The following is an 18,544-nucleotide window of genomic DNA, read 5'->3' as shown; positions in this document are numbered from 1 at the left end:
TTTGAATGAAGTATCGCCAAGGCTCACAATTTAGAACAACTCTTTGCTATTTTAATATATTAAAAAATTATCTATGTGAATTTTCAGCAGCCAAGATGAGTGCTTTTACTCTACACACGCACTTAAATGCTTTAATTTATGACATGCGCACTTTCATTTAGCTAAAAATGTAATCAAGTCTCGCTCCCTTCATAAATATCCCACGTGTGATAGAAAGCTTATCCAATAAAACGGAGTCGTATATTAAAATTTTCAATCAATTTTATTGAGCTTATCAAGTTTCATGCCCCCTGGCATGGTCTCTCAGTCAATTAAAGAGCTACTGTGAGCAACGGAGCAATAGCGTCCTCTGGCGGATACTTTAGGATGCTTCACATGTCTCCGTCATCCTTGGGGAAAAAAGTCTGTCACTGACATGCAAAGTTGTCATCCGTGGTCCTTTAATGCTACTCTTTGAAAAATTGACCTCATCATACAGTCATAAGCTGGATTGAATGTATAAGACCATTAAATACTTAATGTGGAAAGATGGTTTTGTTATCCCCTCAGGCTGATTCTCTTACTAATTAAAAACAATAATCATCATACATACAAACACTCATACATAAACATATATAATTTCATAAAGGATCTCAATTTTTCCTTTCTTTTTTTTCAGACCCTGCAAACTGAGACAAGAACCAAATATGAATCCTACTGCAAAAAGCAATTCATCACAGTTAAACCAGGCATTATTCAGCCTTTCAGACGATTAATCAGCACTGATGATTTAAGCCTGCACTTCAATAATCAGAGAATTTATTTGTCAGAAGGAAGACAAAAACAGGAGTGATTCTGTACCCTAGGCTGTAGAGAAAGAGATAAGTTATGTGTAAGTAATGTGTGAAAACTGGAAAACAGTTTGTCAGCGTTCAGATGAAGAGAACAGGATATGTGTGAATCAGAATAAAGCCCCTGAGAACTGGCCGTAGAAAATGAGCTCTTTGAGTCAGAGTTCTTAATCACGCCTATCTGATATCTAGTCCCTATTCAACAGAGCTGATTTCTCAGTCTGTGTTATGGCTGGGACATGCTAGAGGAGTCCGAGATGAAGGGGAATGTCAAAGCTCATCCTTCTCCATCTGCTTAAACGCTTCTAAGTCCTCCTGCCAATCAGCAATCAGTGAGTCCACCGATTGGCTGTCGGAGTCCTCGTCCACCGCAGGCTCCTCCCCTACGTCCACAGGGACGTGGCTGCCAAGTCCCTCCACTGGCTGAACCGAATCTTGCCCAACGACTGAGTCTTCTGCTGTCTTAACCTGAGTAGTGACTTGTGACTGGTCAACAGGTTCTGAGGAAGTGGAGCAACTGTGGTCTTTCTCTTCTGTGGAGCAGTCCTCTTCTTCTGCTCCATCTGTACCTTGAAAAAGAGGTCAGATGAATGAACCATAAGAAATCTACCTAATATCTATCGCACATCACAGGCAAAACCTAGCGGAGCACATTAGGTGTGGAGCATGATGGTATCGTCATCAAAATTTGATGCTGTCAGCAAGAAGGAACATGCAGATTTTACGCTAATAGAAATCCATAATAGACTTGAGTGTTAAAATCTCTTGGGAAGTTCGTATTTACGAGTTGGGAAGTCATGATTCAAGTCGCTTTGGTAGCAAGATAGCAAGATTTTTAACGCTACTTCTACAAAATGATGAATAATAACAAGCACAATAGGTGTGTTTTTGCATTTTTAATGCTTTTGTTCAATTTATCAAGTTGCTGTAAATTGAATTATTATATATTCTATTGTAAGTCTACAGTAGTAACTTAGCTAGTTTTATTGTGAAGGAAAAAAATGCAGCATCTATTGTGTCACCAATAATTTCTCACTGACACCCTCAACTCAGAAAAGTTAAGAATTTCCTAGTCAAAATTACGACTTTGTGGTAGCATTCATGTGTGAAAGTACAATCTTTCTGTCATGACTAGAACGCACCATACAATCAAGGGGATTCAATGCATGAAGGGTAACCCAAGGAGGGATACTTACTGCCATCCAACAGGGTGCCCGGCAGGGCTTTACCCTTAAATATGGCTTCTGCTTATCAAAGTAGGAAAGTAAGGAAAAAAGAGAAGTAGCGGAAAGAGAAAACGGTTACAAACACAGAGGGAAAGTAATAAAGGTAGAATAATTAGAAAGATATGAAAGTTGAAGATGCAACATGCACAACCTCACAGTTGTCAAACTCACATCTCAATGTGTCTCACCTCTGTCTCTAGCTTTATCACCGAGCAGCACCTCCACCTCCTTGTACTCCTTTAGAGCCTCCAATAGGATGTTGCCCTCTTTGTGGAACAGGAAGAGGAGTGGTAAAGTGACATCATCAGTGCTCCGACCATCTCCCGCCATCTGAAACAATGGGGCCGTATCACTGCTGCTGCCTTCATTATCATCTAAACAAATGTGACAAAACAAAAATACATTTTTGTATTGTAGTACATAAATACTAACATTGATTTATTGTGTACAAAATTTTTAATGATTGATATTATTAATTACTAATTGAAATAAAACTAAGATAAATCTATAAATTATAGGTAAAAAAAAAAAAAAAAAATATATATATATATATATATAAGTAGAAGTACTAAAATGTAAAATGACCAAACCAGGAAAAACTATGAAAGCTTAATAGAAATTAAAAAAAAGCAAAAAATTAAAAATAAAATAAGAATTATATATATATATATAAATAAATTTTAATTACATGAAAAAAAAAAAAAAAAAAAGTCCCTCCTAAAATACTATATATATATATATATATATATATATAAATTAATGTAATTTTAGGGCTGTCAACCTAACTGTAAAACTGCTTTGGAAACAATATTCAATGTGAAAAGTGCTATACAAATTAATCTGAATTTAAAAGTTTCACTGGAAAAAAAGATACACTGTCAACTTAATACAAACTACATTTCCAGATAGTGTTTGAATAATTTGCTTGGGCTTCAGTACAGTAAAAATTGTAAAGGCCACCTATCTAGTTTTGTTTAGGAAGGGGACCTTTGTAAGGTTATCACATGACATGTGGGGGTTCATGTCATCAAAAAGTATTGAAAATAGAAATAGAAACACAAAAGAAGATATTTAAACAAACAGTGGATGGACCCCATTGACTTTTATAGTATGGAAGAAAAAAAATGCTATTTAGGTAACCAACATTATTCAAAATATTTTTTTGTGTGTGTTCAGCAGAAGAAAGCAATTCACACAAGTTTGGAACAACTTGAGAGTGAGTGAATCCCTTTAATGGTTGACTCCCTAAATGTTTCTCACCGATGACGATGCCTCCGATGGCCCCGGCTTTCTGAATGTGCCTAGCTTTCTCTGCAAACATGCACTGGCCTCTCTGCAGCAGAGCGATGCGGCCTGCCACAATCTCACCGTTACTGAGCTCAGAACAGCCGTTATAGGGCTCCGCTACCGTTACGAACCCACGCACCTGAGAGAGAAGGAAAAAGAGAACAGAATACACAATGTAGCAAGGCTAAAAAAAAATTATACCCTTTAGCATGAACAAACCCAGAACAGCACAGAAATAGCCCCCAAAAAAGTGAGAAAGTACATAATAAAAGGTCACAGATAATCATACTCACTCCAGAACTGCTTTTGGAAAGATCCATTCCAAACTGCGCAGGGCCTGCGGTCAGTACCACTCTACCAAAAAAGGGGTGCGACACAATTTGTACAGCTCGTGGAGGAAGCTGTTCTTTCTGCTGCTGGCTGGAGAGCTCCATCATTTCCTGCATAAAACGCATGCCGTCCTCTGCAGCGACTGCACTCACCGCCTGTAGAGAGGGATTCAAGTTTCAATCTATAGATAAGAAAAACAACTTATATAGTATAATTCTTATTTCTAGGTTTATACAGTACCTGTGTTGCATGCTGAACGAGTTGTACTCTGCCATCCTTGAGGTGGATGAGACTCACACCCATCCGCCTCAGCAGCTCCAAATGTTCGGGGTTATTGGCCATGAAGTCTTGAGCCCTAAGAGGACGGCCCATACCAGGCTCTCTGAGAGAGATGAAAAACAGAAGAAAAAATTTAATCCTATAATCCTGTAATTTCCACTGGCCCATCTGCATTTTTTATATTAAAATATACAAATTACAAACTGTATTTATTTATTTATTATCATCATTCATATATCATGATTCAGTGTTCAATTATTATCGGTGCTTAATTACTATTAATGGTTCATTATCATATTATTATCAAATGAAGGAAACGCATTTTTGCTGCTTTTTTGGTGGAAACCCAGATAACTTTTTTCAGGATTTGTAGATTTAAAAAGTTAAAACGAACAGCATTATTGATAAATAGAATTGTTTTGTAACATTATGTCTTTACTGTCACTTCTGATCAATGTAATGCTTTCTGAATAAAAGTATTAGTAAGCATAAGAGTTAAAATAAAAATAATTTCAAACTTTTGACAGATATATATATAATTACATAATATGTATAATTATGTAAAATGCTATTTGAACATCATCCAGCTGCTTATATCACTTTCTCACCGATGAATGGTCGGGCGCAGACAACTCTTATCCACTGCGCTTCGGATTGGTTCACGGAGATTGCGTGGGAAGGCGGGATCAGGAAAGAGTAGGCGGGTGTTAGGGCAAGTCCACTCAAAATTTGAGTCATCAAGCTCCTCTCCGGCCTTGGAGTGACAGAAAGATATTCAATTAACATTTGATTAGAGAAACAAGTACACAACCAGTGAAAATGAGCTTAGTTATCAGAGCTGGACGAGTAAATTCAACTCTGACCAATGTTGCAACATAGGCTGCATTTACACTGCAAGACAAGTCTTGATGCCCAAATCTGATTTTCTGACTATATCCGATTTTTTTGACTACCCACTTACATCATCTTTTAAAAGTGACCAGTATCCTATTTTCGCATTTACACTATACACTGCTGAAACGACCTAATGTAGACGTTCTGACCCGGAAAAGGAAGTAAAACAGCACGAAATGCAAATGGATGCAGATGCGAATCAAATTGTCCAGTTTTGCTTTCTACGATATTTTGAAAAGTCATCAAAACATTGGTCTCGTACGGCGGAGAAAAAAAGAGGAGAGCCCTTGTTGGCACGTTTGCCTCTTCGCCCCAAACAATCAAAAGACATGAAACCTCCGCATTACTCCACTGTGTGTATCCTTCGTCCTCCATCGCGCCTATAATTAGTCATGTGATCTCAGTTGGTTGTTGACGTCACTTTTTATAATGACGTACGACTCACATTTACTGGGGAATATCCGATTTGTCTGTTTACATGGCACATGCAAATGTATATATCCAATTCATATCCGATTTATTACCACATATGAGTGAGGCCTGAATCCGATCTGAGAAAATCAGAATCCATGTGTTTTTTTCCTGCTTAGTGCTTACACGTTCACCGGTCATTTACGATCTGTGCCACATGAGAGGAAAAACTGGGTTTGGGACACTTGAACCATGCAGTGTAAATGGGGCCCATAGAGAGGCAAGCAGAACTGTTGTGATGCTTATGTGCAGTACCATAGTGTTGACGACAGGGGGCGCATGTGAGTTTGAGGCAGTGGAGAGGGAAAGAGGCAGCAGATGAGCTTCTGTGGTGAAGATATAGTCCTCTACATTAAAAGGCAAATCCTCCTCCTCAGCAAACAGCAGAAACAGGTACTTAAACATCTCCGCCAGGAAAAACGAGTCCATGCTGAAACAAGTGGGCGGTGAGGAAGGGAAATAAATATGCCGTGAGACAGCTTGCCACCCACTCTTTACTCATAAATGCTCACTTTATAAAATCAACTCAGACTATTTGTACAAAAATACACCACATAAACCTCTTTAACTATCCACAAACTCCAGCTCTTACCGGTCCTCGTGACTTCCCGTTCTCACATCCTTCATAGCAGCGAAGCCACAGGGAACTCGAGCAAACCGGTTCAGGTTCTCCAGTACGGTGCGGCCAACCTCCAGGTAATATGGATCTCTTGTTGCCTTCAGAGAAAATTCACAGTTAATCATTTGTGTTGTCTGCAATAAGCATACACAGTCGAATGCACCTAAGCAGGAGCAATGCAGCATTAATGGGGTCACATTTGCAGGTTGACATGAAGGAACATTATGGAGAGTAAAGGAGATGTTGTATTGAGATTTGTTTGAGAACTCAGTTGTACCTTATAAAGGAAGTAAGTGCTTTCTGCAAACTCTGGCCGCAGGGGGTGCTGGGCCCAGTGAACCCTGAAATCAGTGGTGAACGCCTGGCGAGACAGTACGTGAGGGAGCAGGGCAGTCAAGAAGAGTTTATAAACCACAGACCATGATGATATTCAAAAGAAGGACAGCTGAAAAGAGGATCTACCTCAGGAAGGAAGTTGTGTTTCTTGGTAACCTGATAAAGCATTTCATGCGTCTCTATGGCTGGCCGAATATCTCCCTTTAAAACCTGCAAAGAGCAAAACTCTTATGTTTGGATATTCATAGCAAATTTAGAGGGACAATGCCCTCACTGATTTCTCACCTGCAATCCTGGGAAAAAGGCAAGCAAGGAGTCCATCCAGGTGCGGGCTGGCAGCAGGGGTTTGTGGATGTGGACGTCCAGTAGCAGAGGTGGCTGGCTGATGTACTTCATAATGGATGCATAGTGCTGAAAAATATGTCAAACGATCACAATTCATGAACACAGAAACAAGATAAAGAGACCCCTTATTTCATGCCAGACAAAACTAAAACGCAATTTGCATTAGATTAGGTATAAAAAATTATTTTGGACCCCACAATTACAGGAAACATGTCCCTGGGCTTCTATTCTGAATAAAATGAATGATCAATTATTGAATAAATACAAAAAATCCAGTTATAAATAGAGCAATAAAAGAAATATAATAATAATAATAATTCAAAATGTAAAAATTCTAGTCTACCAAAATAAACAAGTAAACGGAATATAATAATTAAACTATTACAATTCAATCTAAAATAATAATACATTTGTAATAAAATAAATCTAAAAATAATAATTCAAAATATATAATTACTCCAGTCAACAAAGAAATTAATTCAGAATTAATTTAAAAATACTTATTCAAAATGTTAAAATAAACTTTAAAGTAAATCTAAATGGCGTTTGTAAAAAAAACGTAGGGTAAAAAAACTTAATCTGGGATTGATTGGATTAGCAAAATTGCCTAAATATGACAGGTGTTTAGAGGAAAGGGCTTGAAAAATAAGACGCGAAAAAGAAGATTATGATGAAGAGAATGAGTGATACTCACAGTGTTAAAGCGATGCAGATATTGGTCATCTCCCAGTAATATATAAGCCTTCATCAAGTACTCATAATAGGAATCTATGCCTGCTCCAACTCCACTGTCTGTTGAGGGAACAATGACAAAAAAAAAAAACATGAGCCTGTATATGAGCACAGTTGTTTTATGTTTTGGTTGGGTTGTTGAGTATAGTTTAGCCTCACCCCTGCGGACCCACTCTCCTGAGTGTATGTTGATGGTAGTTCCCACTAGATTACTGTTCCTCTGTCTTTTTTCCCAAAGGAAGTCAAGAGCCCTTCTCGCATGAGCCTGCGAACAATAAAATAAAACATCAACACCTAAATACTGGCCTATTTATAATACATTTAGTCATTTTAAGTCTCTTTCACCACACAAAATGAAAACATTCCTGACCTCATAATGCTTTTCATAGTGCACAACACAACGGCTAATCCTAATGATGTGTGTGTCTCACAAATGGCGCAGTTATGTCATAAGAGATCTATGTTGTAATTCTGTAGACTGAATGAGTCCAAGCATTCCAGGAATCGACACTTTAGGCTGAAATGACGTCAGTTCTCCATTGGTAGTTTGTTACAAAACAATCAGTGTTTCTACTAGCTTGGTGACCTTAAATACTTTGGTTAATATTAACTATACAGAACGCGATGTTTCCAAACAATTCTCTGGAGGTTAAATAAAGACATTTCCGAAAGTTATAACTTCAGAAGCTCAACAAAAGTGACATTAGTTCAAATTTGCAACATGAAGCCATTGTAATATTTTACCTCAAATGTAGGGTCTCCAGTAAAGCGGCTCAAGGCTGCAAATTCAAGGATGATTGTCCCGGCACAGGCGGTGCAGGTGTCTGTTTCGGTGCCTGTACGGGTCTCAGGTCCACGGACTCCATGACGCAGGTTTACCTGTAAATGCAGCCAATCATTAATCAGAATCAGAATCAAGGGGATTTATCATAATCAAGGGGATTCAAAGTTTGGGGCTGGTATTTTTTTGTGTGTGTGTGTGTTTTTGAAAGAAGTCTCTTCTGCTCACCAAGGTGGCATTTATTTGATTGAAAATACAGTAATATTATTAAATATTATCACCATTTAAAAAACATGTTTTGTATTTTAATATATACTAAAATGTAATTTATTCCTGTGATGGCAAAGCTGAATTTTCAGCAGTCTTCAGAGTCACATGATCCTTCAGAAATCATTATAATATGCTGATTTAGTGCTCAAGTATAATTTCATTTTAGTACCAATGTTGAGAACGCTGCTTTATATATTTTTGAAAACTGTGATACAGCTTTTTCTGGATACTTTAATTAACCAAAAGTTCAAAAGACCAGCAATGTCTTAATGATCCCTTTTGATAATTTTTTTATCAAATAAAAGCATTATTTATTTTAAATCAATAATGGGGGATTAACATTAAAGAGGACATTAAAGTTGACAGAATTACATAAAAGTATGTTATTTAACTATTAAATAAGAGTTATTGGGAACACGTTAATAAGGGCTCATTAGCTAATGCTCTAACAACATGAACTAACATTGAGCAATATATTTTCACAGCATTTATTAACCGTTGTTAATGTTAGTTTAAAAACAAATGCCATGTTCATGTTAGTTCAGTGCATGAATAACTAATGTTAACAAACAACCTTTCTTAAAAATGCATTAGTAAATGTTGAGATTAAAATAACTGTAGTTAAATAAATTTCCGTTTAGCGGTCATTATAAAAAAAAAAATGCAGAATACTGTGATGGACCAATTTTTACAGGTATTTTACAGGTCTGTAAAATAAACTAACAGCAACTGTGAAAAGGGCAGTCATGCTGTTGATGACACGTGAAAACATTGTGGGATGTCACCGATTTCATTTCCCTACAGCAAACATGCAACAAACCAATGCAATGCCCAGAACAGCCGAATCAACAGAAATGTGTGTGTGTGTACTGTATAGGCATAAAGATAAATGCTTGCAAACAAAACAAAGAAAACCAAAAAAAAAGTTGTAATGTACAACATTCTTTCATGATGACTTTTAATCAATCATATTGCATATGCAATGCATGTTCATGCGTGCTTTCACTCACTCTAGGGAAAGGCAGGCCACTGCTGGTGTTAAATGCAGGTAGCAGTCTGAGTCCAAGATCTTTGGCCATGTGCAGCAGCTCATTCTGGTACCAGAGCATTTGCCCACTTTCTTTCAACATGATGGCCATGGAATGGCCCCCCAGCAGTCCACTAAAAGAACAGTAAAGTATTACACAAGCAAAACAGACACAATTTACTAAACAGATTTTAATTGCAGTCTTTTACCACGTCAGTTTACTTTGAACCTCTTGACAGAGATGTCTTACTCACCCCAGCACCCGGATGTTGGTCTCGAAAACAGACACCACAATGTCATTATCCAACCGTACATCCTTCAATACTCTCCTCACTGCTTCCTCAAACTCCACCGTCTTATTTAACAGCTGTGAGATGTCAGAACAGGACATAAGCAAACAACTTTGGGCTTAACTGTAAATATAGGTGTTTGCAAGAGGTTTCAAGTTCTGTTTGAGATGTTACTCACTGCAAGAGTGTCAAGAGTGTCGATAAGGGTGAGGGAGAACCTGACGGAACAGGAAAACATGTTTTCATCTCAGTTTTCGACATTTCGTTTCAAATAAATGAATAGAGAGAAATGTTAACACATCTACGGCTGACTTACTTCCCCAGGGCATCATCTATATCCCCTCGACTGGGCTCTAGTCCACGCACTCGCCCACGACAAGTCAAAGGCATCAGCTCGTCTGCGGGGTAGGCATGGTCCTGTCAAAATGAAAAGAAAAGAGATGAAATTAGATGAAACAAGGCAGATTTTAATTATAATGCCATTCTCTCTAACATTACTCTGTCTCCCCGTATCCTCGCAACACTCCTGTTTTTTTTGTCAGGAATGTTTATTGGCAAATGAGCAATGTTAAAGGGATCATTTAAAGGAATAATCATTAAATAAAAACTCAGGCATCATTATATAACCCTCATGTTGTTTCAAATCTATATAACTTTCTATATAATTTTTCTATATACTAACATATTTTGAAGAATGTTTTAACAGTTTTTGTCCACACACTGATAGTCAGTGGGGTTCAAAACAACACTGGACACTACTGACAATTAATGTAGAAAGAAAAGATTCTATTGAAAGAAATGTTATTTCAATGTGCCGTAGTTACACGTGTGAACAGTATGTAATAACAGTAAATTATGCATAAACAACAGCCAAATCTTAATAATACACTATACCTATAATAAGTATGTTAATAATTAATATTACTCAGAACTTATTTGTCTAATGATACTGTAACAACGGCACATGAAAATAAAGTTTGACCAGAAATGCAATCACATTTTTTTAAAAGAAATGTATACTTTCAGCAAGGATGCATTAAATTGGTCAATAATGACAGTAAAGCATTAATAATGTTACAAAAGATTTCAAATTAATGCTGTTATGCTTTACTTTCTTACCATAAAAGATTCCTAAAAAATATTAAGCAGCACAACCCTTTTCAACATTGATAATAATAAGAAATATTTATTGAGGACCGAAATCAGCATATTAGAATGATTTCTCTAGGATCATGTGACACTGAGTAATGATGATGAAAGAAATGAATTATATTTTAAAATACATTACAATAGAAACCATTTATTTAGGTGAACATAAGCCTTGGTGAACATATGAGACTTCTTTCAACATTAAAAAAAAACTAACAGAAAAACTACACACATAACTTTGGATCCTGATGGAAAAGTATGATTAAAACTTCCATGTGTACCCAGCTGTCAACAAGAACAGTTATTAGTCACTCACTGTGTACATACCATGTAGTTCTGATAAGCGTGGTCAAACATTTCCACCACTTGGTTCCTGAGAAGGAAAAGCATTACTTAAATTAAGAAAAACACCATTTTGAATCATTCATATGGAAAGCATTTCAAATTTGTACATGTCCTCAGATAGACACATACCTCAGTTTGTTCTTCTCATCTCTGCCCATGGTCTCTGATAACCTGATGGAGGTTCCCATAAAAAACAGCAGCAAAAAAGCAGGCAACATAGTTGCAGAATGAAGCATCCGCACGGCTCTCAATCCACCGATTTCACAACGGACTGCTTCCAACCTTCACCTAGATGAAGACACCCAAGGCAACTCTTTCCTGCCTTAGATATGTTTATTTAGCACCAAGTTATTGTTCCACTTCTGGTCCATCATTTTCAAATTGAATGTAAAAAATATGATTCAGTAACACCCACATAATTTGAATACTTTCACTGTTCCAGCTCAATAACTTTACAGTTCATGTTCTTATCTAAACGTCTCTCTTGGATGAATGCAGCTGTGGTGCATTTCTGAGATGCTTTTAGAGTCAATTACAAAATGACTAAGGAAGGAACACTGATCAAGTCACTTTTCATTAGTGTTGGTCAGTCAGCTGCTGTTGTCACCTTGATAACACGTTGTTGGCACTCATGTGACACAACGGCATGCTACTCTCTCTTGAGTATCGGTTATAAAACAACAACAAAATTACATCACTGTGGATCCCCAGCAGAGACAGGATCGAGAAGAGCTCCAGATGGTGCCATGGAAAAAGATGCTTTGACTCTAATAGCAACCATCACCATGGGTGACACGATCAGCAGTTTACAAGAAGGAGAGGACGCAACGTATTGATCCCACTAGAACTGATTGCAATTAGGATAGTATGCGGGTCTCCAATCCCATCTTCGTGATACTAAAAACAAGTTTAACCCATGTAGAAAATGTTACGGTGTTTTTCAAAAATAGAATATCCAGCGAAATGTTGTTGTCAAGATGATTTAATGAAAAAAGCTTTCTCAACCCCCGTCACGCTTTGTTGTTTAGCTCGCCGGCTAACCCGTCGATGACAGCTCGACACTGGGCATATGTTGTTGTAGCAGAAACGCTGCTGTAACTAGCGGAAAGAACATCTTAAATCTGTTCTTCGATCATCCACGAATGACAAAGATGGTCCATACAGAGCCCAGATTCCGAAAAATAAAAATATTCCTCGTAAGAGTTATTTTATGTCAGATGTAATGTAAAGGGCCAGAGGTCCCTCTCAGATTCGCTGAGTGAATGGAGATCATCACCCGTTGCGTTTTACAGGCAGACGACAACATCCGCATCCGGGTAGCGCCGAGCGTACACGCCCCGTAAACGGTGTGGTGCAGAAACTACAGTTCCTAGCATGCCTTGCAAGCCAAATTTTCATGTATATTAAATATATTTAATTTATATATAATTGTATATATATAATTTTTGCATATATATATATATATATATATATATATATTACAAATATAATAAATTGAAAATATCAATAGTAAAAATCCCACAAGAAAATATATGTCGTATCATTGTTTGTTTAAAAAAAATAATTCATAACAACACATTTATTAATATAATGCATACAAGTCCTCTAAATAAAATTAAAATGGAACTTCAAGTTCCCATCGATGCAAGTTCCTCATTGCCTCGTGCAGTGACGTCATGTACTAACAACTACCGTAGTACTAGTACAACAACCACTGTCTATGAGTAGTGTCCGTCTGCCCGAGTTGAACGCTTTTAGCCAACGAAAGTGGAAGGTAAGCGACTGTCTTTTAATTGTGGACTGAATTCAAATGTATTTGGTCGGTAAAGAATAGAACTTGAGATCTTTAGGAACCCATTTATACATTTAAAATCTGATTGCATTACACGTAAGACGTGTTGTGTCAATGGAAATGGTCCGTAGGCTTTGACGTTTTGATAATACACATTGACATTTTCTCGTTGTTGTGCATGCAGAGATGTCTCGAAGCGTAAAAAAGCTCACTGGTCTCGTGGCAGCTACATTCACGCCACTTACTGCAGAGGGGTGAAATACTTCATTCCTCAATAAAAGCTTTACACAATCATATACCTGGCTGGCTGTGGTCATTGATATTCCACTTTTGCTGTTTTTAGGGAGATCAATCTCTCTGTAATTGGACCATACATTGATTACCTAATAGAAAAACAGAATGTCAAGAGTGTGTTTGGTAAGTCAAATCTATTACTTTAATCAAACATTTTGGGGAATAAGGCAAAATGTTTTGTCATTTATGTTTATTATCTAATTCTAAACCACTTTGTTTTTTGTAGTTAACGGGACAACAGGCGAGGGCTGTTCTCTTACTGTGGAAGAAAGGAAGCAGATTGCTGCAGCTTGGTGCCAACTGGGAAAGGGCAAGTGAGTTATAGCATGTTTATTGGAGTTTATTCAGCTATGGGTAATTATTAGCCTATGTCCCAGGGGTTATAAAAGTAACTGAATTTTGACATGCTTTCAACAAAAAACTTGCGAAGGGCACATTAATCATTTTGTTTACTATGCCTTCGTCGTTTATTTTCTACTGCTTCTCACATTTATTTCTTGAATAGATTTTGCTGACCCATACCATTTTAAAATAGGCAAATCCATCATATGACATTTGAAATACAAATTTTAATTTGCAAATAAAAATATCAACAAAAAGTGGGAGAAAAAAAATTATACTCCGTTTGAAAATGGTTCAACTGATTCAAATGATTAATAATGTCAAATTATATGAAAAGTGTAAACAAGTAATTGTGTGTGCTTAGGATACATCCATTCCTAGCTATAAAATTAGCAAGACAAAGGACTTGGCCATTTTGTCCCAAAATTATAATTTCCAAAACAGAATGCTTGTATTTCCTTTGAATCAACTTCGTGAGTGTGGTGTTGCTTGCATTTAAATTACATGTGGTGGACACTTTAAAGATGATTCAGGGGAAATGGCAAAAATAACACGATTCTCCAGTGATGCAATAAGTATGTCCACTGTTGGACACTATTAGTGGACGGTTTATTTTTTTTAAAGGTTCACAAGGCCAAATTTTTTGTTTATAAGTTTGGAAACACCCTCATGCACATCTGGTGTATTCCATAATACTTTTCTAATGGAAGTTGCCCTTGTCAGATGTTAAATTACTTTATACTGTATGTGTGTGTTCAGGCTTGAGCAAGTGATTGTTCATGTTGGCTGCATGAGTATAAAAGACTCTCAAGAACTGGTGAGCACAGTGTTTCACAACCCCTTTTATTCACATCTTTCATGCATATACCACTTTTTTATGCACTCTTCCCTTTTTATAGCAGCAGTATTGCATACATATTTTTCTCCCATTCGCTGTTTATCCATTCGTGTTACAGCATGTGCAGATAAACAGCTAGTCCCCTCCTCGTGACTGTGGAAAATGCTGAGTGCATGTTTTTTCTTTCCTTCAGGCTCGGCATGCCGCCAGTATAGGGGTTGACGGCATAGCAGTAATCTCCCCTTCCTTTTTCAAACCCATTAATGCAGGTATCACCCCCCTTTTTAATACAACATTAATCTTGTAACATTAATCTTATGTTAAAGGTTTTACCAAATGTGCTTTTGTATGATTTTCATAAAAGAAATGACCTTCCTCTTTTCACAGATGCATTGAGGTTGTTTATAAAGGAAGTGAGCACCTCAGCTCCAGATGTTCCAATGTATTATTATCATATTCCAGCCATGACCGGCGTTGACTGTAAGTGCAGCCCCATTACTGGCAGTCAAAACACTACCAACTTTAGGAAATTCTTTAGAATTGCACAATACTGAATGAGTTTGAATACTGTGGTTCAGTCTCTCTTGAGGTTCCTCTTAATTTTTTTCTTCAGTGGAGGCAGCTGATGTGCTAAATGGTATAGAGCAGATTATCCCCTCTTTTCAGGGAGTGAAATACAGTGGGACTGACCTGAGGGATCTCGGGCAGTGTGTCCGTTACTGTCAGTCCCACAACTGGTCTGTCTTGTTTGGAGTAGATGAGGTATGAAATTACCTTTTATTGTATTTTTCCTGTTAGTGGTTTTGATTTTATATGTTTACACACTTTGTTTGTTACACACAGCAACTCTTGGGAGCTTTGGTACTAGGTGTTCATGGAGCAGTAGGAAGGTGAGTGCCAACATCATTACATCTTACAACTCTTTCTCTGGCCTCAGTTTTTTCTTTCTTTCTTTAAAACGCAATCGTGTGAGGCAATTTTGGCAGGTCATTATATCAAATCGTTCTGATGACAGACTTTGTCATTTGACAACTTTTGAGATGCTGTGCAATGTGATTGGTTCACTGGTTAGTGCAGTCACATCCTCTGTTGAGACAGATGAGTTTTTGTTGCGCATCGAGATATTTATTTGGTAAATGCGTTTCCATCATAGTTTATGTGCATGTCTTCTTTTCTAATAAAAATAAATTATCGTGTGCATACATTTTTTTAATGTACATTTTCAGAATTTTTGCACCTCCTTCTGTTTTGAAATATCCCAAAATTCACATAAAATTAGATGCATGGAAACATAGCTATTGTGCCATTCAGTGTCTCCTGTGGCTGATTTGATTGAAAAACAGTAGCTTAAAAAACTTAACCTATAAATAATGCATTTCTAAAGACCGTGCAACACTCTCTCTATCCTTTCCAGCACATATAACTACCTCGGACTCAAAGTGAACAAGATGCTCTCTGCTTTTGATAACGGCAACCTCATGCAGTCCAGAGCCCAGCAGGTACATCAATCATCCCATGTGCATTTCTCCTTTAGTGCTTTTTACTTCATCAGAATGTGTTCAGGTTAATGAATTTCCTTCTGTTTACAGCTTGAATTTATGGAGGTCATCACATTTGCTATGAACCTTGGTGAGTTGACTGTTTTGCATAAACTGAGACCTTTTTTTAAGGATTATTTTATGAATAGAAAGTTCAGAAGAACAGCATTTATTTGAAACCTTTTGGAACATTATATATGCCTTGACTGTCACTTTTGATCAGTTTAATGAGTCCTTGCTGAATATGATTATTAATTTCTTTAAATATAAAATTAAATTGACCCCAAATTTTGAATGCTGTTTTATTATCAGTACAGCTATGAGGTCTCAGTAAGACATTGCTTTTGTCGTGTAAATGGTACTTTTAATTTTATTTCATCATGTATGCTCTGCAGGTTTTGATGTGGGTGTGAATAAGCAGGTGATGAGTGAAGTGTCAGGGTTAGTGCTGGGTCCTCCCCGACTCCCGGTGCTGCCATGCCCCATCTCAAAGGCCCAGGCTATAGCACAAAAAATCAAGGATTTCTCTCAGAGACATTAAAATAAAAGTAGAAATATCAGTGAACCTACTTGAAATTGCAAAAAAAAAAAAAAAGATTAGTATTGTTATCGAGCTGTAAACTGTTCTTTACACTACAGTTTTTTGGTGTACTGTATCTTATATTAGCATGCTTTTTACATTTCGTACATTAGACTTGATTTTCCTTTTTTTTATAATATTAACACGTATATTAAATCTGTAAAAAAAAAAACATTTACTTTCATATATTTATTTAATAACTTTACAATGAACCTACTTGAATTACTCAAAATATTTAAGAATAATCCTCAGACTGATTTCTTTACACCATTGATATACTGCATTTTCTATGCCTAAATCTTTTTCTTTTCTTTTTTTTCTACGTTTTGTTTTTTACATATTCTTTAATACTGTATTAATTACACTCCTTTGGCTGGTGCTGATGTAATTGTAAATTAGCATGAAACAAAAGTTTCTTATGTTTGCAGATTTGTATATTTCCACATACAAAAAGGGACATTTTTATATCTTGAAATTAACTAAATAAAGATTATGATTCAAAATTCTTGATTCTATGATTCAAAGTTCTAACTAACCTCAATGACCTGAAATCTGCCTGTTTTAATTTGAAATTTCTAGTTTAAGGAGTTTGATCAGCAGTGGCTTATTATTTTTTAACACATTGTTCTTAACATATTTTCTCTGGCATTTCCATTTTATTGTTAGAGAGCCCTACAATTTACCTCACGCACTGAAGACCCCCTAATACCTGTGTTGTGGAAATATTAATCTTACATTGATTGGTAGTGAAGATTATAGGTGTTTTGAGCCATGTGTTTCTGTTGAACCTATTCAATGAGTAAAAATATACATGTGTACGTGCTTGTGCACATGCTTTCAGGAGCATATGGAACAGGACCTCTGACTGTAGGGATGGCCAGTTTTGGCCAGTTTATTTCAGTACCAGTTTGTGTCTTTAAGACTAAACAGCAGTAAGGACCTTGTCTGGGTGGGTGAAAGGTACAGCGGGTGAAGAGGAACCTTGAAAAGAGTATAAAAGCTGTCTCAAATCTTCCTGGGGGTGTCTCACTCACTCCACAGGGTAACTGGGCCTATTCTTACTCGAATAAATACTTTTCTCTTTATTAATTTGACTTTGAGTGTCTCTTACGCAGTGATGATGTTCAACAGGATTTTTGCAACAACACCTGCTTAAAGGGATAGTTCACCCACAAATGAAAATTCTGTTAATGGTTCTGGCTATTGTTTACTCACAATCAAGTTGTTCCAAACCTTTATGAAAGTCTCAAGTACCTGTGGAAACAGTGTAGGGGTGGTATGTTATGTTTCACTAGTATTTCAGGAATGAGGACAATGTGCTATCATCACCTAATGAGTGTTTTAGTGCTGACTTCACAGAACATTTATCAGCTGCAGCGGCAACAACACTAGACAATTTTCTCCCAGTGAGAATGCAAGTAAAGGAAGCTAAAGTGTGCAACAGAAACATTTAAAATTCATGTCATGACCACGTTGCCTCTAGAAAAAGCTGTCTGAATACAAATTAGTGACTGACACGTATTATTGTGGATACACTTTATACTGTTTTACAAGATACACATCTTGTGTAATGTTTATGACATCTCAAATTGAATCCGCTCATACCTTTTCCTCTCCACCAGTTAACGTACCCATCCCTTTGGTATATTTGGAAATGTATCCATCAATATCTTCCACATGGCAGATGTGGCAGTTGTTGGGTTATGATTTACCACAACACTTTATTAATCTGTTCCTTGATATCTGTTTGTGTATTTATCATGTAATGGGCAATTGATGTGATCTTTGGTGGAGTCAGAAATATTAAGGGCCACAATTTTTAAATATTGCCTAAGGAAAGTTCAAGATCTAAGGTTAGGCTAAAATGTTAGTGATGTTATGGGCTGAAAGACAGTAAGCACACAAATATTGCATTTGTTTTTATTTCAGCTATTTTATGTCTAGAAACG

At 36.8% G+C, this 18,544-nt stretch overlaps 2 protein-coding genes across 4 annotated transcripts; one reads left to right on the top strand and one right to left on the bottom strand.

Annotated features, from left to right (window-relative positions):
* Window positions 1-243: 243 nt before the first annotated feature.
* On the bottom strand, window positions 244-12,513 carry edem3 (ER degradation enhancing alpha-mannosidase like protein 3). 3 transcript variants are annotated; one of them, XM_039677086.2, is made up of 21 exons: window positions 11,341-12,513; window positions 11,194-11,239; window positions 10,034-10,134; window positions 9,896-9,935; window positions 9,682-9,794; window positions 9,411-9,561; window positions 8,094-8,228; window positions 7,509-7,614; window positions 7,312-7,409; window positions 6,558-6,683; window positions 6,399-6,482; window positions 6,214-6,297; window positions 5,910-6,034; window positions 5,573-5,747; window positions 4,561-4,706; window positions 3,914-4,055; window positions 3,637-3,828; window positions 3,317-3,482; window positions 2,245-2,430; window positions 2,027-2,074; window positions 244-1,399 (listed from the first exon to the last, which is right to left on the bottom strand). In XM_039677086.2, exons 1-21 carry the CDS (start codon window positions 11,445-11,447, stop codon window positions 1,101-1,103), a joined length of 2,670 nt encoding a protein of 889 aa, XP_039533020.2. In that variant the 5' UTR covers window positions 11,448-12,513; the 3' UTR covers window positions 244-1,100. The 3 variants fall into 3 exon arrangements, with proteins under 3 accessions (XP_039533020.2, XP_039533028.2, XP_039533036.2); XM_039677094.2 differs by lacking the exon at window positions 2,027-2,074; XM_039677102.2 differs by lacking the exon at window positions 2,027-2,074 and having other exon boundaries at window positions 244-1,393.
* A 349-nt stretch (window positions 12,514-12,862) lies between these two features.
* Window positions 12,863-16,749, top strand: npl (N-acetylneuraminate pyruvate lyase (dihydrodipicolinate synthase)). The gene is made up of 12 exons (XM_039677114.2): window positions 12,863-12,985; window positions 13,188-13,257; window positions 13,347-13,420; window positions 13,524-13,611; window positions 14,399-14,456; window positions 14,671-14,746; window positions 14,865-14,957; window positions 15,091-15,239; window positions 15,321-15,367; window positions 15,892-15,976; window positions 16,067-16,106; window positions 16,411-16,749. The coding sequence occupies exons 2-12, from the start codon at window positions 13,190-13,192 to the stop codon at window positions 16,554-16,556; spliced, it is 924 nt and encodes a 307-aa protein (XP_039533048.2). The 5' UTR covers window positions 12,863-12,985; window positions 13,188-13,189; the 3' UTR covers window positions 16,557-16,749.
* Window positions 16,750-18,544: the final 1,795 nt, after the last annotated feature.

This window comes from Pimephales promelas, chromosome 14 (assembly GCF_988280905.1).
Source record: "Pimephales promelas chromosome 14, fPimPro1.hap1.1, whole genome shotgun sequence".
NCBI classification, from domain to species: Eukaryota; Metazoa; Chordata; class Actinopteri; order Cypriniformes; family Leuciscidae; genus Pimephales; species Pimephales promelas.
This window is presented reverse-complemented; position numbering and strand designations above follow the sequence as displayed.